This window comes from Euprymna scolopes, chromosome 42 (genome assembly GCF_053919585.1).
Source record: "Euprymna scolopes isolate OS-2025 chromosome 42, ASM5391958v1, whole genome shotgun sequence".
Lineage (NCBI taxonomy): Eukaryota > Metazoa > Mollusca > Cephalopoda > Sepiida > Sepiolidae > Euprymna > Euprymna scolopes.
The window spans coordinates 35,667-55,367 of record NC_136523.1 but is presented as its reverse complement, the minus strand read 5'-3'; the positions used below and the strand labels follow the sequence as shown (position 1 = coordinate 55,367).

Here is a 19,701-nt window from a genome sequence, read left to right as displayed (position 1 = left end):
CTTCACTATTGAGATCCCTAGATGCCAGAAACTTTAATATTTTAAGTTGCTAGTCTTTGTAATTCTCTCCTGTTTTCCTGACTGTACTAACCTGCTGAACAGACATCGCACTGCTCAACTCCCCACACTTTCCTGTTAGACACAATCCCAACTAATAGCCCCTTACATTTCAAGTGGCAATATGCCTTGTTTGATGTAACAAAAAGTTAAGTATATATATATATATATATATATATATATATATATATATATATATATATATAGAGAGAGAGAGAGAGAGAGAGATAGATAGATAGATAGATAGATATGGGCGAGTTAAAGGAAGAGCACAAAATCAATTCTTGAAGAGTAGACTTATCAGGATAATACAAAGCTCGACAAATTATTTTGGAGCTTATAGCTTATATACAAGTCAATAAAGAGTGAAAATGAAGGTTTAATATATATATATATATATATATATATATATATATATATATATATATATATATAAATAAATGTAATTTTGGTTCGTTAAAAGTGAATAAAACCATATTTCTACGTTACCAATTTAATTGAAATTTTCAGAAAATCTATCTGTAAAGTCAATGAATGTTTGCATGTTATTAAAATAATTTTACATTGCGAATTATAAAAATATTAAATAAAATATAAATATTTTTCGAAGTCGTTTCTGCGAGACTGCCTAATAATATTTCTGGTAACTTCCGTTTCAACTACTCTCGAATTACAAGATAAGTAAAAAAAAAAAAGTTACTCATGCAGACAGTGATCCGTGCTGAAATAATAACGTTATTATTAAAAAAGACATTCTTAACATGGGGAAGGGAGGGTGTTTTGTATATATTCTGTACTTTAACCTTACAATTGAATAAAAACATATAAAATTTAATTAAACGCGGAAATACGATTTAAAAAAGAGCGCGGATCACTCTCTGCATTAGCACAAAAAAAATCCCATATTTTAAAATTTAAATTAATTTATGTACTTACCAATTTTTAAATACCTTTATTTATGTTAAGGCTTTTCACTCATGAAACATTACGTTTTAATTGTTTAGTTTATTTTCACGGCATTGTTTACATAAAAAAGTTTGTTTTAACTTTTTCTAAACTGTTTCATTTTTACGACATGCCTCAACGTATTATAAACACCCTAACCTCCCCATGTTAAAAAAACACGCCCTTCCATAAACCTCGAAAGCCGTTCTTAATATGGGGAGATTGGGTGGTGTTCATTCCGAAAGCCGTTTTAACATATGGAAGTTAGGGTGTTTATAATATGCTGGGGCGAGTCGTAAAATTAACGAAGTTGCTATCTATTATTTATTGTAAAAATTACTTGAAATTTATTTATTTGACAAAAAAAAATTACAATTTGGTACTCCTTGGGCGTTGAGTTCCATGGCGACCAGCAGAAAAAAATAATAGTCGCTCCCTTAGTCCCCACCCCGCACGTAACATCTTTTATTTACTGACGTTGCCGTAACTAAACGATTATTTGTCACATTTACAAACATTTATTTATTTATTTTGAAAAAAGTTTTACTTTTTATGAATATTAAAAGAAAAATGGGCACTCATGCAGAGAGTGATCCGTGTTGAAATAATAACGTTGTTATTTAAAAAGCCATTCTTAACATAGGGAGGGGAGGGTGTTTTGTACCTATTCTGTACTTTAACCTTGCAATTGAATAAAAAAAAAACATAAAACTTTAATTAAACGTAGAAATACGATTTAAAAAATAGCGCCGATCACTCTCTGTATTAGCACCGAAAAATGTTACTAAACATTTATTAATAATTTCTCACTTTTACAAACATTTGATTTTAAATTTCTTTTTAAATGACGACTTTTTTTTTTAATAGTATTTGCGGATGGGTATGTCGACAATCCCCCCCACCCCTCAATGAGTTTATTCCGAAATCCGTTGTTAACATGGAGAGGTTGAGGGTGTTTATTCTGAAAGCCGTTCTTAACATTTGTGGAGGGGGACCTAATGTAAAAAAATAAATAAATAAATAAAAAACTAAATCATTTACTGATAACTTCTCACTTTTACAAATATTTTTTAATTTACATGCGCGGATGAACAAATTGTTGAATAGTGCGAAAACAAAACGTTTTTGTAATAAACTTCGGGATAGTTTTTTGGGTAAATATTTACATTTAGGTCCACCTCCACAATTTTCTTTTTTAAATGACGATTTTATTGATAAATAAATTTACTTCTTCGCAACTTTCATTGAACCCCTCCCCTTTTTTTAATAGTATTTTCGGGTGGGTATGCTGACAACAAATATCAGTTAAATTTTGCAAATAGCCCCCCCCCCTCCAAAAGTGGTGTTTATTCCGGAAGCTGTTCTTAAGATGAGGATGTTGGGGTGATTATAAGGTGGACCTAATTTAAAAATAAAACAAAAAAATAAGACAAGTTTTTTAAATGATTAAAATAATTTCTCACTTTTACAAACATTTTTACATGCGCACATAAGCAACTATTTTTTTATTAACTTTTTTTTTACTTTTTTTATCTAAAAATTATTAAATTTCAATGAATAGAATAATAAATCATTTATCTTTAATATGTGTTTTTGGCTTTGTGTTGAATGAAACTTTTTTTTTCATTACAACAATAATGAACCAATTTAAATCTTCCGGCGTGCGTTTAAGGGTTACGAAATTATCAATAAATCGTTTAGTTACTAAGCCAACCTCAATAAATAAAAAAAATTTACGTGCGGATGCATTAGCCTTGACTGGGGGGGGTCTAAGGGAGCGACCATTAAATAATTATGCTGGTCGCCATGGAACTCAGCGCCCAAGGAGTACATAAAGTGGCACTTATGCACTTATGTTATCGTGCTATTTTTTAAAATAGTATTTTCATGTTAAATTCAAATTTTACAAAATCTTTTTCTTTTATTAATTTGTTAGGTGAAAGTACAGATAACCCGGTCGGTTTCTAATACGTGGAAAATCTAGCCCCCCCCCCAAAAAAGGGTTACTCTGGATAGTAACAAAAAATTAAAATTGCCTCAGTCTCGAAAGATTTCTTCTCTACTGAACGAGGAAAAAAACGGTGAAGTGTAGTTTACCTGTTTCTCTCCCCCTCTCTCTTCCTCGCTTAATATCTCTCTCTATCCATCTCTCCCTTTCCCTCTCTCAATCTATCTTTCTCTCTATATCACCCTCTCAATCTCTCTTTGAGCCCCTTTCTCTCTCTAACTCCCTCTATCTCTCTCCTTTCCTCTGTCTCATCCCTCTCTGTTTCTAACTCTCCCCCTCTCTCTTTATCTATCAATCCCTTTATCTCTCTATCTCCTTCTCTTTCTCTATTTTCATCTCACTTTCTCTTTTCTATCTATATATCTTCCTCTCTATCTGTCCATCTCTAATCCCTCATCCTATTTTAGTCTCCTAAATTAATTACAGTGAATAAGGCATTGTCAAAACAGAATAGAATAACTTCTATTTTCACAGTCAGTAAATTAGGTGACTAAAATAGGATTTATCCATGTTTTGACAATGCCTTATTCACGTTAATTAATTTAGGAGACTAAATGAACTTAACGCTATTATTCAATGTAAAATTCCAAGTGAGGTAGTCAGATACAAATCCATCGACACTGTTGTGAAAGCAGATAAAGTGGTTAATTATCCAACAGCTATATTTGCCAGGGATGCCATCGCATGTATTGCAACTGAAATTTGGTGTACTAATTATCATGTTGTGAAATATAAACCAATCCAAGCTTTGTTTTTCACATGGAAAATTTATGTTACGTATTCAAGAGTTACCAAACCAGAAATTCTCTATATCAGCTAAGAAAATGGAACAACAAAAACTGTGTACCCATGCAAAATGGAAAATTAAACCTATAAGAAACATGCTTTTTCTTATTTTGGAACTTTTTCCATTGCGCCAACTTGAGCCACAGCAACGCGTGGCAGGGTACAGCTAGTATATATATATATATATATATATATATATATGAGAGAGAGAGAGAGAGAGATTTATTCATTTATTTAATAAGGGTATGCATCAATTAGGGGTGTTGGGTAAGTGAAAACTCTTTATACCATGGTATTTTGAAGTCTAATGAGAAGCATTAGGCTTCGAAATACCATAATATAAAGAGTTCTCACTTATTCTCCATTTTCACTCTTTATTGACTTATATATATATATATATATATATATATATATATATATATATATATATATATATATATATATATATATATATTTATTAGGCCAAGGAGAAAGTTCTTGTGGAAATTTCAATTTTGATTTGAAATGCTGTATTTTCAAATAAGTGTTCATTATAAAATCTGTACTTTATATATCATCTTAAATAGCGTTTTTCGCTCTGTCTAATCGTTTAAATTACAATCGTTTTAAAACAATTATGTCTTTTGATGCCTCACAAATAGAACGACAAACAAATAGAAATACTGTTATGAAGCATTATCTTCCCTTCTTTTATGCAAAAAGAACAACACGTTTCTTGACCGGATTGTGACTTGCGATGAAAATTGGGTTCTTTATCCCAACCGACGATGCTCAACTCAGTGGTTAGATGCCGATGAATCTCCATGACACTTCCCACAGCCAGAAATGCAGTGAAAGAGGGCATGCTGACTGTTTTGTTGTCTGCGGCCGGTTTTATCCATTGCAGTGTTTTTGAATGAAGGCGAACCATTACAGCGGAGAACTGTCAACAAAGGCTGAAATGCATAAAAAACTTTAACAACATATCGCATTAGTCAACAGAAAGGGCCCAATTCTCCTCCACGATAATGCCCGACCGCACGTTACTAAACCGACGCTGCAGAAGTTGAACAAATTGGGCTAAGAAACTGTCTCATCCGCCATATCTCTAGACCTCTCACCTACCGACAACTACTTTTTCAAGCATCTCGACAATTTTCTCTGTGAGAAATGCTTAAAAAGCTAAGCGATATTAAAAACGTCATCAGCAACTTCATCGCCACCAGAGCGCAAGATTTTTACGTTACTGGCAGGAATACATTTGTTTTGCTTTTGCAAAAGTGTGTTGATTCTGATGATGCTTATTTCGATCAATAAATTTTTGTTTGAGCCGAGCGGAATTTAAAAGTTAAAACGGCAAAGACTTTCTTATGAACCTGATTACATATTATATATATATATATATATATATATATATATATATATATATATATATACACATTACAAGTTGCCAGATATGGCAACTATACTCCATATTATAATCATCAAATGTTTAAACATTGGATAAAATATGAGAATGGATTTTCAAAGAATTTCCGCTTATCTTCAGAAAGAAACCCACAATTTACCAATTATTGGTAAGTATTAATTTTAAAAACTCTATAAAACAATTTTGTGTAACTAAAGAAACCAATATAACTGCACTAGTGAGTATTAAAATCCTTAAATACATGGGATGATTGGTTTCGTTATTTAGATTCTTCAGTTCTTGTGTTATTTTCCCAACGCTTTGGTCGATGTAACCTGCGAAAATACTCGCCCTAAAAATTTTTCCTGCACCTTACAAATTTGGTTTCTGTTGGGCCCCCTCATAAAGAATGAATGTTATAAAAAAAAGCCTATATTCTCTTAAAAGCAATTCTGATATGAATATATAGTTGTGAGTGTCTTGTGTAATTTCTGACATTTAATTGAACATCACACTCCTTCATGCATAGATTCACGTCACGCGGATTTATTTTTTTTATTAATAATCCAGATTGAAGTGATAAAAATAAACTGAAATTATCTCGTGTATGTTTTGCATGGTTATGATGTGTGTGTGCGTGTGTGTGTGCGCACGCGCGTAGTGATGCATGTGTGTGTGAGAGAGATTGTGTATGGGAGAGGGGGTGCAATAATGTTTATTTTCCTACCAGTTTCAGATCAGTTCATTCTATATATGAAGGCAATTGTTCAGATCTATAACCTTGAAGAAGTATCTTAGACGGAACGTTAATTCAATACAGAATACAAAAGCAGACATATATAACGCAAAGGTGTTATATTTTTACTAGTTTACACCCTCTGCCATAAATGATGGTGCTAATGTTCATATACAATAATGTCTCAACCAGTGAAGTTAAAACAAAAGAAAAAAAAAAAACAGCAAGAAAATGTATTAAACTGAAAAGTAAAAAAGATAAAAATTATGACTAGATTTGTTGATTAGTTTTTTATGTTTTTTTTATTACACAGGTCGATACAACTCCTATAAAGTTTCAACTCTTTTGATATAAATTTTAAATAGTTATTCATTTTCTCTTTCTATATATTTATTTAATCTAATAATGGTAAACATTTTGTGTTTTTTTTCCTTATTTGCTAGTTTATTTGAAATCATTTTCAAATTTTCATTAGTCATTTTGAATCGGTTCTTATTTACATGTTTATTACGTAACACGTTTCAATAATTAGTTAATTAAATATTTAATAACGTTAGATACAATCTTAATATCATCCTAATTGTTACTATCATTTCCACTTACATTACAGTCAAATTGTTTAATATGAAAACATGGCTCTTATTAAACTTTCTCGATTTTCAACTTTTAACAATTATCTTCATTAATTTAAAATTCCTTGTGCTGTATAATAGGCCCGACGTACGCAGACTAGCAGTGTCATGACAATTATAATTCAATAACTTCAGTGTTATTTCTTCTGCCCATTACATCAATAATTTCCTGGGTAATGTTGACACTGTTGTCCAACCTTCCATCTTCCAAACTTCTGTATATGTCACGCACCTTCTCTCAACTCCAAACGAATTCTGCTAATTCAACTTATTTCTTCGAAATCCAACTTCAAAATGAACGTCCCTCTAAAAAAAATCAACCCTCTTTTATCTCCAACCAGGAGCATCTCATTTGCATATCTGGTGGTCACATTGCGGGCATATAAAGAGATAAGGCAGCCATTTTCTTTCTTCTTCATTCATTTCGTTCCACGACCGACCCGTTGAAGTATGCACATGTGCTAGTTAGGTAAGTCACGCGTTTCCCTACAACAATATTAGAGAGACGGGTCGAACATATAGAGCAGTCATTGACAACATGGCGTGATGTCGTTCGGATTTAAACGTCACAGAAACGTTCGTGGAATGTGATTTAGGGAGGAATCTGACACGATTAAAGAAAGTCTGATTCTGGGTGGCAGAAACAGAGTAGATCGAAAATGTCTGTCTCTGATTCCCAGAGAAGATGGATCGGGCCAAGTTCTCGTAGGGGCGATGAGAAGAACACATGGCGGCTAAGATCATAGCAAGATAGACTCCCGCCCTCCTATGGTTGCGAAGAAAACGGAGACGCGACTTCGACTATGAAAAAAATTAATGATGGAATAAAACTCACTTGTCAGAGGCTTGTATTGAGTTGAAAAAGTTTTTGTCCCCAGAGGCGAGGAACGGCGGGACACACGCAGCTGAAGTCGGACAAGAAACATGAGAACAAGAAATAAAAAAAGGATGTTGGGTAATGAACACAACATTCGGTTCAAATGCTGTAGAAGTCGTTTCTCACGTAAGAAATCTAAAACTGTTGATGTGCCGTAACTGTAAACTTGAAGAAATTAAGTTATAAACGTTTATATGTATACACACGTGCATTTTCGTATCGTTATGTTTTGAAATACTTTCTTTTCTTTTTTTAAACTATAATTTTGTCTTATCTATATTCTATTTATATATTATTAAAAAATTATTTAAAAATAATATTTTCATCTCATTAATTAATGACTATTCTGGCATTCCCCCCCCCCGAATAATGTCACGCACATTTATTGTGGCTCTGTCTTAGAAAAAGATCATGTAGCTGCCTAAATAGGGCGTAAATATCCACGTTTTCCTGCTGAGAACTGGGTTCAATGTAAATTTAATTTTTGTCTTTTTGCTGATTTATACCATATTTTTTTTTTTAGCAAGATCCAACTTTGGTTTCCTGAAAATAATTACGATGGGCCAGTACATGTGAATATTTAAACGACCAATGTAGATTGGATTGGAATGAGATATTTGAAATTTTTAATTTCAAAGATGTGAAAAAAAACTCATATCAAACAACAGTAAATTTACTTTAAGATAAGAATACAAAAATAGAGATAAAATAAATTTTACTTTCGAATGAAAATATAAAAATTATAATAATGTAAAAATAAAGTTTACTTTCGAATAAAAATATAAAAATTATAATAATGTAAAAATAAAGTTTACTTTCGAATGAAAATATAAAAATTATAATAATGTAAAAATAAAGTTTACTTTCGAATAAAAATATAAAAATTATAATAATGTAAAAATAAAGTTTACTTTCGAATAAAAATATAAAAATTATAATAAAGTAAAAATAAATTTTACTTTCGAATGAAAATATAAAAATTATAATAATGTAAAAATAAAGTTTACTTTCGAATAAAAATATAAAAATTATAATAATGTAAAAATAAAGTTTACTTTCGAATAAAAATATAAAAATTATAATAATGTAAAAATAAAGTTTACTTTCGAATGAAAATATAAAAATTATAATAATGTAAAAATAAAGTTTACTTTCGAATAAAAATATAAAAATTATAATAATGTAAAAATAAAGTTTACTTTCGAATAAAAATATAAAAATTATAATAAAGTAAAAATAAATTTTACTTTCGAATGAAAATATAAAAATTATAATAATGTAAAAATAAAGTTTACTTTCGAATAAAAATATAAAAATTATAATAATGTAAAAATAAAGTTTACTTTCGAATAAAAATATAAAAATTATAATAATGTAAAAATAAAGTTTACTTTCGAATAAAAATATAAAAATTATAATAATGTAAAAATAAAGTTTACTTTCGAATAAAAATATAAAAATTATAATAATGTAAAAATAAAGTTTACTTTCGAATAAAAATATAAAAATTATAATAATGTAAAAATAAAGTTTACTTTCGAATGAAAATATAAAAATTATAATAATGTAAAAATAAAGTTTACTTTCGAATAAAAATATAAAAATTATAATAATGTAAAAATAAAGTTTACTTTCGAATAAAAATATAAAAATTATAATAATGTAAAAATAAAGTTTACTTTCGAATAAAAATATAAAAATTATAATAATGTAAAAATAAAGTTTACTTTCGAATAAAAATATAAAAATTATAATAAAGTAAAAATAAATTTTACTTTCGAATAAAAATATAAAAATTATAATAATGTAAAAATAAAGTTTACTTTCGAATAAAAATATAAAAATTATAATAATGTAAAAATAAAGTTTACTTTCGAATAAAAATATAAAAATTATAATAATGTAAAAATAAAGTTTACTTTCGAATAAAAATATAAAAATTATAATAATGTAAAAATAAAGTTTACTTTCGAATAAAAATATAAAAATTATAATAATGTAAAAATAAAGTTTACTTTCGAATAAAAATATAAAAATTATAATAAAGTAAAAATAAATTTTACTTTCGAATAAAAATATAAAAATTATAATAATGTAAAAATAAAGTTTACTTTCGAATAAAAATATAAAAATTATAATAATGTAAAAATAAAGTTTACTTTCGAATAAAAATATAAAAATTATAATAATGTAAAAATAAAGTTTACTTTCGAATAAAAATATAAAAATTATAATAATGTAAAAATAAAGTTTACTTTCGAATAAAAATATAAAAATTATAATAAAGTAAAAATAAATTTTACTTTCGAATAAAAATATAAAAATTATAATAATGTAAAAATAAAGTTTACTTTCGAATAAAAATATAAAAATTATAATAATGTAAAAATAAAGTTTACTTTCGAATAAAAATATAAAAAGTATAATAATGTAAAAATAAAGTTTACTTTCGAATAAAAATATAAAAATTATAATAATGTAAAAATAAAGTTTACTTTCGAATAAAAATATAAAAAGTATAATAATGTAAAAATAAAATTTACTTTCGAATAAAAATATAAAAATTATAATAAAGTAAAAATAAATTTTACTTTCGAATAAAAATATAAAAAGTATAATAATGTAAAAATAAATTTTACTTACGAATAAAAATATAAAAATTATAATAAAGTAAAAATAAATTTACTTTCGAATAAAAATATAAAAATTATAATAAAGTAAAAATAAATTTACTTTCGAATAAAAATATAAAAATTATAATAATGTAAAAATAAATTTTACATTCGAATAAAAATATAAAAGTTAAAATAATATAAAAATAAACTTTACTTAAAGATAAGAATATAAAATTAAAGTAATGCAAAAATAAACTATATTTAAGATAATACAAAAATTATGATTTAGAATACACTTTACTTGAAGATAATACTAAAATTAAAATATAGAATAAACTTTACTTTTAAATAAAAATACAAAAATTAAAATATAAAAATAAACTTTACTGTAAGATAAAAATATAAAATTAAAATAATATAAAAATTTACTGTAGAATAAGAATACAAAACTTGAAATAATATTAAAATAAACTTTGAGATAAGAATACAAAAATTAAAAAATAAAGAAATGAGCGAATACGACAGGAATCTAAGAGACAAAATAAACGACGCCTTGCAACAGTTATACATTTTCCAGCGGTAAGGAATCTTATCTCGCTTATTTTAATTTGGGGAAGTTGGAAACACCTCATAAATGGTAAAGCATACAAAAATATTCGCTGCGTTAAAATACAAACCAACTAATAAATAATGATCAGGGTTTCCCAATCACATTCATACTACTTTCGCTCACACGCGTATACAGATCTGTTCAAAATTTGAAAAAATTTTGCCAGACGTCATTGTTTTCTGAGTTTGAAAAGGTTTTTGCAAAACATAATTTATACATGTTTTTAGTGTTTTAAGAATTAAAACCAGTCTATTTATATTTTTCAGCTGACCATGTCCTGCTTTTCTATTTGGACCTTCCTGGCAATTTATACTCTCTCCACCGACCAGCAAGTACAAAGAGCCAAATATATTGGCAATGCCACTTTCTTTGTATAGTCATGTGGCCGAATCGAACACAGTAGCCGTAGAATTGGTCAAACGTGACCACCAGGTCATACTGTACTTGCCCGATGACTTCGATTCCAGCAAATGTGCTCCCGATATCCCACGTATACGATTTGGACAGTCTGTAATGTCAAAAGTTATGGAACACATAGATAAGATCACTAAATTATCTTCGCAAGGGAAGATAACTCTGTTTAGACTCATAAGAGGATCCAATAAAGTGGTATGTACCCAACTGAGCCACGATATGAAAGGATTAGAGAAATTAAGGCGGGAAATTTTCGATTTCGCAATCATCGATTATCATCTTTTCTTAAAACTCGTTCCTTACAACTTATCGATACCTTTTGCTGGTATTAGTACATCCATTTCGCTACTGGACGCTGGTCAACCGACAGCCACGTCAGTGACTCCGTTTTTCATGACACCATATACATCCAATATGGCTTTCCATGAACGAGTTATCAATACAATTATTCACGTGATGACTACCATTGTTACGGAGTATATCTTAGAATCATATGATTATTCCAAAATTGCACCAGGACTCAGCTGGAGAGAACTGCAGAAACTTTCTAAAAAAAGCTGAAATATATCTAGAAAATTTCGATATACTTCTCGGCTATCCAAAACCATCAATGCCAAACTTAATCGAAGTCGGGAGCCTCACAGTAAAAGCCCCAAAACCTTTACCAAAAAATATTCAGAAATTCTTTGACGAAGCGAAATATGGTGTTATAATCGTGTCATTTGGGCCCACATTTTAGTTCAACGATAATTTGAAAAATATTTTTATGTCTGTATTTCAAAAATTGAAACAGAAAATATTCTGGAAAGCCGACGAAGAAAAAGAAATAGGAAATGTTTGGATTACAAAGTGGTTACCCCAAAACGATGCATTGGCCCATCCAAACACAAAACTTATCATTTATGATTGTGGTAATAATGGAGTGTTTGAAAGTCTCTACCACGGCGTACCTTTAGTTTGTGTCCCACAAGCCGGCGACCAGTTCATGAATTTACGTAAATTGGAATATTTAAAAATTGGTCGATTTTTTGACATTGCGGGTCTAACGGAAGAATTACTACAAGAATGCATACATAATGTCCTTGGTGACCGTAAATACACAGCAAATATCAAACACTTATCAGAAATCTATCGAAGTCGACCAGAAACAGCAGCTGAACGAGCTGCGTCGGCCATTGAACACGTGATCAAATTTGGCGGAAAACATCTTCGTCTCAATCAAGTCGATTTGTCAACTTTTCAATTGTTGGCTGTTGACGTTTGGTTTACTATTTTCATATTGCTGATTATTTTTATCAAAATTATTGTTTTTATTTTATCTTTTTGCAAACGTTTTGTGCAATCGAAAGCAAAATTAAGTAAATTTAAATTTTTCTATCCAATGTTTATTAATTTTTTGTTTTTTTAATTGAAATATGAGAATAAGACTTATTTTCATTCAGTTTGTTATCAATTTGTTTTAATTCGATTTTTTTCATTCGATTAGGACAAAATATTTCAGGAATGCAAAAACTTGGGTTTGGAAAATTTTACATATTGACAGGTTGGTTAGGGATGGCGATTTTGTATTGTTTTTAAATATGTCAATTGTGTATTGCCAATGGCGGGTCCTGACATAAAAAATTAGAATAGTTACTGGTACTAATTTCTGAGCCATATCGTCTAATACGATGCCCTGGGAAAGCAATCGCAACACATTGCGATTGCTTTTAATAACTTTTACATTTTTTGCGTTTTCGGTACGAATTTTCGACATATTTTCAAGTTAGGGCAAAATAATAAAATAAACATACATAATAAACATATATATATATAAAATATTTTATAATGAACAAGACAGCGTATAATTAATAACTGAATACAATAATTTTATAATAAATATCCGTCTGGACCTATATTTTCTGTGAATCTGGAAACAACCATCTTGAACGTTTTTGAGAAAGGGAATTTTTCTCTCGAAATGTCAAAATATTTTCAACCACCCCGGATTCTATTTGCAGTAAATAAAAAAATCATGAACTAAATAAATAGATGACCTCTTTGAAAAAAAAATATATCGTATATATATATTTTTTTTTCAATTGTGTTGGTTTATTTCCTCTTTCACTGCTCCGACTTATTGCACATTTCATACGGCTTATTAAATACAAACGCACATGTAGATGAGTTAGCAATCTTAATATGTTTATATATTTTTACAAGATTCACTACTAAACTAATTAACGGATCATCATTAATTTTGTAACACAGCCGCAAATATTTTTTTTACAAAAAGGTCACCACATACCAAAGCCTGAAGGCCACTCGAGGATAAGGGTTAATGTGTGTATTATAGTCATTAGGACAGTTGCGTAATAATCGTTTATAGACGTAATTTGGTATAATTTGATCATTTATAAGGACGGCTCAACAAGAACTTGTTTACATTGGACTTGAAGATAATGATATTGTAGTCATCTGGAAAGCAGGCAAGGGGAACAGAGTTCCACAGGCGGGCAGTTCTTGTTAATAAGCTTTTTCAAGTGCCTGTGTGATACCATCTGATATGGAATGTTAAAAATAGGTATTAGACATATTTCCCAAATTTTAGTTTCTTTTAAATATTTCAAAGTTACTTTTTGTTTCTTTTAAATATTTCAAAGTTACTTTTTGGCGCATAATATGTGCACACTATCTTATTTTAAAATTGTAAATACACCAGATTTGCGATGAATTAGATTCGCCAAACAATGACTTTAATCTTCGTATTTCTACTAATATATATATATATATATATATATATATATATATGTAGTGTGTCCCAAAAGAAGCTGATGATTATAAAAAATTCAGAACTTTCTTAATTTTTTAAATTTGTCTTTTATTTTTTCCGATCATCTAGGGAACCCTTCCAAGGTCATCCTGAGGAGCGGATATTTATTGTAGAATCGTATTTTCGGTTGAATGAGTCAATATCAGAAACTCAAAGAGAATTTTGACGAAACTTCAACACAATAAAAGCTATGGTGGCTCGATTTCATGAGCAAGGGTCTGTATGTGACGTCCCTAAATCTGATAGACCACGTACGGCAAGAAGTGATGAGAATCATCAGAGATTAGCAGAGAGTATGGCCGAAGGTCCATCCATATCACTAAGAAGGAGACCAAGTCATATTGAGGTAATCTCTTCAAAGAATGCTTCATAAAGAGGACAAATTTCCATATAAAATTCAATTGGAGCAAAAGCTTCAGCCAATAAAAATTGGAAATACCCTGCAGAGAGCACAAGAGTGTGAAAATGAAAATGGTGGCCATTTGAGTAACATCATTTTTCATAACTAAAATTAAATCTTGTGGAAAACATATCCTAGATTAAGTTGTGTAAATAAAATTAGAAAAAGTAGACTATGATATCTTACTATATCTCAAAAGATCACGGAGAGGCTAATCTACCTACATATAAAAATTGGTAAGCATAACTTAAATATTGAAGAAGTTAATCAAATTTAAAATCCATCAGCTTCTTTTGGTACACCATATATATATATATATATATATATATATATATATATATATATATATATAAACAAACTATTAGAAATACGAAGAGTAAAATCATTATAAACATGATTCACTCTAAAAAACCGCTCAAGATGTATTTTGAAACATAGGTGATTGGAAAGCTCTTCATGAAAACTGAGATATTGAACAACCGACAATAATTTCAATGTGGTATTCGCTCATTATTAAGCATTCCGCCTTCCACTCAAAGTAAAAGTATAAACGGAATACAAATTCGCATGCGATTCCCAGTCAGCATGTATATCCCATCTAGCATTTCCAAATGATCACTCATCTTGTACTGGTCAGGTTCAATATCGCTTAACTTCGTTGATCTAACGGGAACTAGTGCGTCAACATGATTATGCCGATATGTATTAATAAATATTCCCTCAAATTTCAGTTTCTTAAAAGTATTTTAAATGTTTTTACGCCTTCCGATTTGAAAATTCAAATATTTTGGATTCATAACTATCAGACACTTATTAAGCTAGATTCGTAAAAATCCCTTAAGCTTAAGCTATTTTTAGAATGTACACCATCATATTTGCTAAAAAAAAAATTGAATAACGAAAACAAATTTATTTCAGGAGATTAATTCTTTTAATGTGTTTATATTTTGCATTGGTAGTTTTAGCGACATTTCAGTTGCCTCGTCCGGTATTAAATTAAAGTGGTTTCACACTATTCCATTTAATAAAGAGTTGTCAACCTAATAGGCCGCCCTCTTTCAACCAAACTCCAATTTCTGTCCCATCGCCGAAATATAGCATCCCTGAGTCTGTTTTAGATGTACTTTAATGGTAAGTGCTCGGACGAACCTAAATCATTAGTACCCCACCTCGACGTAAATATCCTCGATAAACCAAACAAGCTACAAAATGCCACCCTACACTGTTAAAGATCCCTAGATGTCGTAAAGCATTAGACTTTGAAATTCCCTCCCAGGCCCCTGCTTTCCTGGCATGTAGAAGTTCAAGTGTAATGTGAACAGATACCTCGCTGTCAAATTTCCTACGTAGTAGCCCTGCTAATGTGGTTCTTACGACTTAATGGCACTGTGACTGTGCCTTTTTTGAGGTAAATAAACAGTAAAAAAAAATGTATTTTAAATTTTTATCATAAATCGGAACGCAACTTATGTTCGATAAATAAGTAGATTTCATTTATCGGCAACAAATGATAGTTCAGATTTTAATAAAACCCTAATTAGTAAAAAAAAAAAAAAAAAAAAAAAAGCACTAGAGAATTATACAAGTAAATGGTCCGTGGTTAATCCAATCCACTATGACAAAGATTCCACGAAAAAAAAGAAGAATCATTTTTAGAATGACTTGGACTAAAATGTTGAGGAAGTCTACATAAAATAATGTATTGATTATAATCAATAGTACTTGTGCACTTTTGCCGCCGTGCTAAAATAATAACGTTATTATTTTGAAACCCATTCTTAATGTGAGGAGGTGGATGTTTTTTTAACTATTCTGTGCTTCCACCTAACAATTAAAAATATATATATATAGTGAAGGTTGAATTTAACCTGAAAAAGAAAAAACTATTTTAAAATAGCGCGATGCAAAAGTGCACAAGCACCTAATAAATAACTAATATATATTTTTAAATCTAACGGGATATTTTAGAATTTAAAGAATACTAAATAAAACTCACGTATGTAACACAGGTGACGCTTGTTCATAATAGAAAAGAAACAAAATGTCGTATGAAAGTCGAACTAAAAACCATGTGTTTATTTTTAATTAACGTCGTCTCGTTATGGTTCGTAAATACACGTAGGATATAAATGAATCATATTACTAAAATAAAAGTAAATGGTTTTAATCAATAACCACACTAATTCATTCAAAACATAATGACTTCATCAAAAACGAATGCGCGTCGTAATCGTGTTAAATTTGGTAATTTTATTTTTAACTGTCGAATCCGTATAGAAGTAGATGCTTCTCGTTCCGTCAGCCATGACTGAGTAGAGGTCTAAAGTAATCAGTAATTGTATTCTTAGTATCAAATTCAAGATGAAAATAGTAGTAGAAATATTACAACGAATACAAATTATCAATATTCATTTTAAAATAATCTGAATCATAACCAACAACAATCAAAATGAAATTAAAATAAAACCAAAATAAAACAATATTCAACACAATTATAACAAGAATCCATGCATATTTGTTATCGTTGAATAAATGCACTTTTTTTCGAACAAATGATTAGTATTTGTTTGTTAGTCGTCGCCGACACGAAAGGCAAACTGTTGGAGAAAAGATAAACAAATAACTTACCAAAGTCCGCCATTTGCAAAGAGCACAATGCACATGCGCCAAATTTTAGTATTTAAATTTGTATTTAAGAGCGATCGGCGACATTTTTAACTGCGATAATATTTTATCTCAACACGAATGTGAGCAATCAATTTAGACAAAGTGTGGATAATTTGTATATCATGTTTACTTTTAATATATTCAACATAGTGTAAATCTTAAAATAATAAGAATGCATGCGAGGGAAAATGTCATTGCTTTTTTTTACGAGTCATAACTTATTAGATTAAAGGTCACTCGAAGATAAGAGTTAATGGGTTTGTCATGTAGACGGTGAGATAACATGGCGAGGATTCGTATCGATAGTTGTGATTGGTCAGAATTTGATTATTTAAGAGGAATGCTCATCAAGAATTTGTTTGCATTGAACTTGAAAACGACCATGTTGGAGTCAGCTGAGAAGCAGTCCCGTTGTATTGTGTTTCATAGACAGGTAAGTCTAGGGAAGAATATTTGCTCATTGAAGTTGCTTTTCATTTTAATTACACCGAAAGAGAAAGAGAAATTATTAACAGTGGTTGTAGTTGGACGAATTTTTGTTGTGAAGTCTTTTTTGGGAGGAGAGCCATAAACTGGAGCCCATCATCATTTTGCGACCGCAATCGAGATGATGGAGTTCGATAAACTTCATCTTTTCACATGGATGTTCATGTGTGAGTTCGCCACCACTACACACATTGGACAACAGGACTGACCTGACCTTTCACCTATATACAGCACATTGGTAGTCCCAAATGGTCATCCATCTTGTACTGGCCAGACTCAGCGTTGCTTAACTTCGGTAATCTGACGAGAACCGTTGTGTCAATATGATTGTGCCGTATTTGAGCTTAGACGAGCACCTACTATGAAAATGACGACTAGTAACGTCTCTTTTTTACAGAAAGATGCCAGTTTTACAATTTATGTACGACAAATTAAAAGGAAAAACATCATGCCAGTTCATGTAAATTAAAATCGTTTTTGTTTTTATCATTTTTAATATAAGAATCCCAAGAAAGTTGTAAATATGATTTTAATTTAATTTATTGCAGATTTGTTATTCTGTTTAGAAAATTAATTTTTTTTCAGGCTTAAAAATACCGAGAGTTGATTTTTGGCAAATATCTCAACTTCTTTTTTTTTTATTGCATTTTCGTCTCTAAACAAGGCTCAGAGCCACTTTGATGTAGGGGCCATATATGAGATATATTTTGCAGGGATATTATGTAGAGAGTTTAGCAGAAAGATGTTTGTTTACATTACACTTGAACTTTTGCATGTCAGTACAGTCAGGGAAGCAGGGATCCGGAAGGGAATTCCAAAGCCTAGCAGTCCGAGGGAAGAAACTATTGGAGTAGAGGGCTTCCTGGTGTCTGGAGCTCTAGTGTGTAGGGGTTGGATTTTGCTGTTTGTCGGGTTTGTTGGGGGTATTTATATCGAGGAGGTACAAAGGTTCGTCAGAGCACCTACCATTAAAATACTTGTAAAACAGGCAGAGGGATGCAACAATTTATCGATGGGACAGAGGTTGAAGTCTAGCTGACAGTGCGAGACATGTTAGGTAAGCGAATCTCGTTACCCGGTCGTAAAATCTGCTTAAATATGATATTTTAATTTATTAAAAAAAAATGTGACTTGAGCCAGAATGGAAACGGAAAGCAAAATTTGTAAGCAATAAATGGAGACAGACAGACAGACAGACAGACAGACAGTCGTGAAACAATAAATCGAAATGGACGGGATAAGTGGACTTTCATTTGAAAAGACAAAAGAAAATGCTGGTTTATAATATAAAACGGATGAAAACACGAAAATAAAATGACCGCGATTGTTGGACACTTTAAAAAAAGTTAAAAGTCAACGTTTTTATATTTATCGTATTAAGATAGGATAGAAAACACTTATCATGTAATTAAAAAAAATGATAATAGAGCAGCCGTTCTGGGCGCTACCAAAGAGTTAGGGCCCCTGTAGTGCGGAATACAGCAGTCACACCTGTCAGACTAGAGTGGCCCAGTCTAATCATGTGAGCCTTATCCTCGAGTGGCCTCCTGGCCTTGAAAAGTGGTGATACCTATGTAAAAAAAGGCATACATGGTAAACAAGCACCCCATGATGCATAGTTTTAGGGGAAGTGGGGTAGGGCGTTTATTGTCCTTGTCGGTAAACAATGAGTCCCTGTGATCGCAACTCTGCCCCTGGCTAATAAGCAAAGAAGGAATATGGAAGCCAGACGATAGGCAGTGCCTATCTATTATAATTAAGCAGTTTAGGTTTGTAAACCGGCTATTTGATCGAGTCACCAGCTCTAGGGATGTTATCGACCAAGATTGAGAAGGCCTCCCGCCACCGTTTAATGTTAAAACGTATGAGGTCAGTGGCACAGGTTTAACATTGGAGTTTTCCTTCTAGATGGATAACCTGACAAGATGTACGGGTCCCATCAGCGCCTGGTTTCAAAGCCAGGTATTTCTACTGGATAGTTAGGGTTAATCGAGTTAGTATCAAAGATAATTAGTGTCTGCTATGAAGAATTTAGACAAGATTAGAAGATGTGGTTATAAAAACTATGTTTATGGCTGAATATTGTGACTAAATTCGCCTTATTGATACGTGCCGAGATTGCTCAAACAAATCAATAGTAACCAGTGACAGTACCTGGTTGTCTGGCGTCACAGATTGCTCGAATGTCGTTTCTAAATTGCACGAATATTCATTTCAATTACGGCAAAGTGAGAATCCGAGCGTGGTCGTATAAGGAAAGAATTTTGAT

General features: G+C 30.5%; 2 protein-coding genes across 6 annotated transcripts in view; one reads left to right on the top strand and one right to left on the bottom strand.

Annotated features, from left to right (window-relative positions):
* LOC145266897 (UDP-glucuronosyltransferase 2A3-like) overlaps nt 1–19,701 on the bottom strand; it is a 51,834-nt gene that overhangs the window by 32,010 nt on the left and 123 nt on the right. Inside the window, exon 1 of one of the 4 annotated variants that reach the window (XM_080122665.1) lies at nt 16,908–17,046. The exons of 1 other annotated variant lie outside the window; for it this stretch is intronic. The gene's annotated coding sequence lies outside the window, so the exon portion shown is untranslated. Of the gene's footprint in view, nt 1–7,386; nt 7,408–16,275; nt 16,428–16,907; nt 17,047–19,701 lie in introns of those variants that run through there. 2 more of the 4 variants (XM_080122662.1, XM_080122664.1) reach the window with 2 other exon arrangements.
* Nucleotides 14,049–19,701, top strand: part of LOC145266896 (UDP-glucuronosyltransferase 2C1-like) — a 31,757-nt gene continuing 26,104 nt past the window's right edge. The window contains exon 1 of one of the 2 annotated variants that reach the window (XM_080122659.1): nt 14,049–14,515. In XM_080122659.1, coding sequence (XP_079978785.1) covers nt 14,454–14,515 — 62 coding nt within the window. In that variant the 5' untranslated portion in view covers nt 14,049–14,453. Of the gene's footprint in view, nt 14,516–17,251; nt 17,380–19,701 lie in introns of those variants that run through there. The other variant, XM_080122661.1, reaches the window with a different exon arrangement.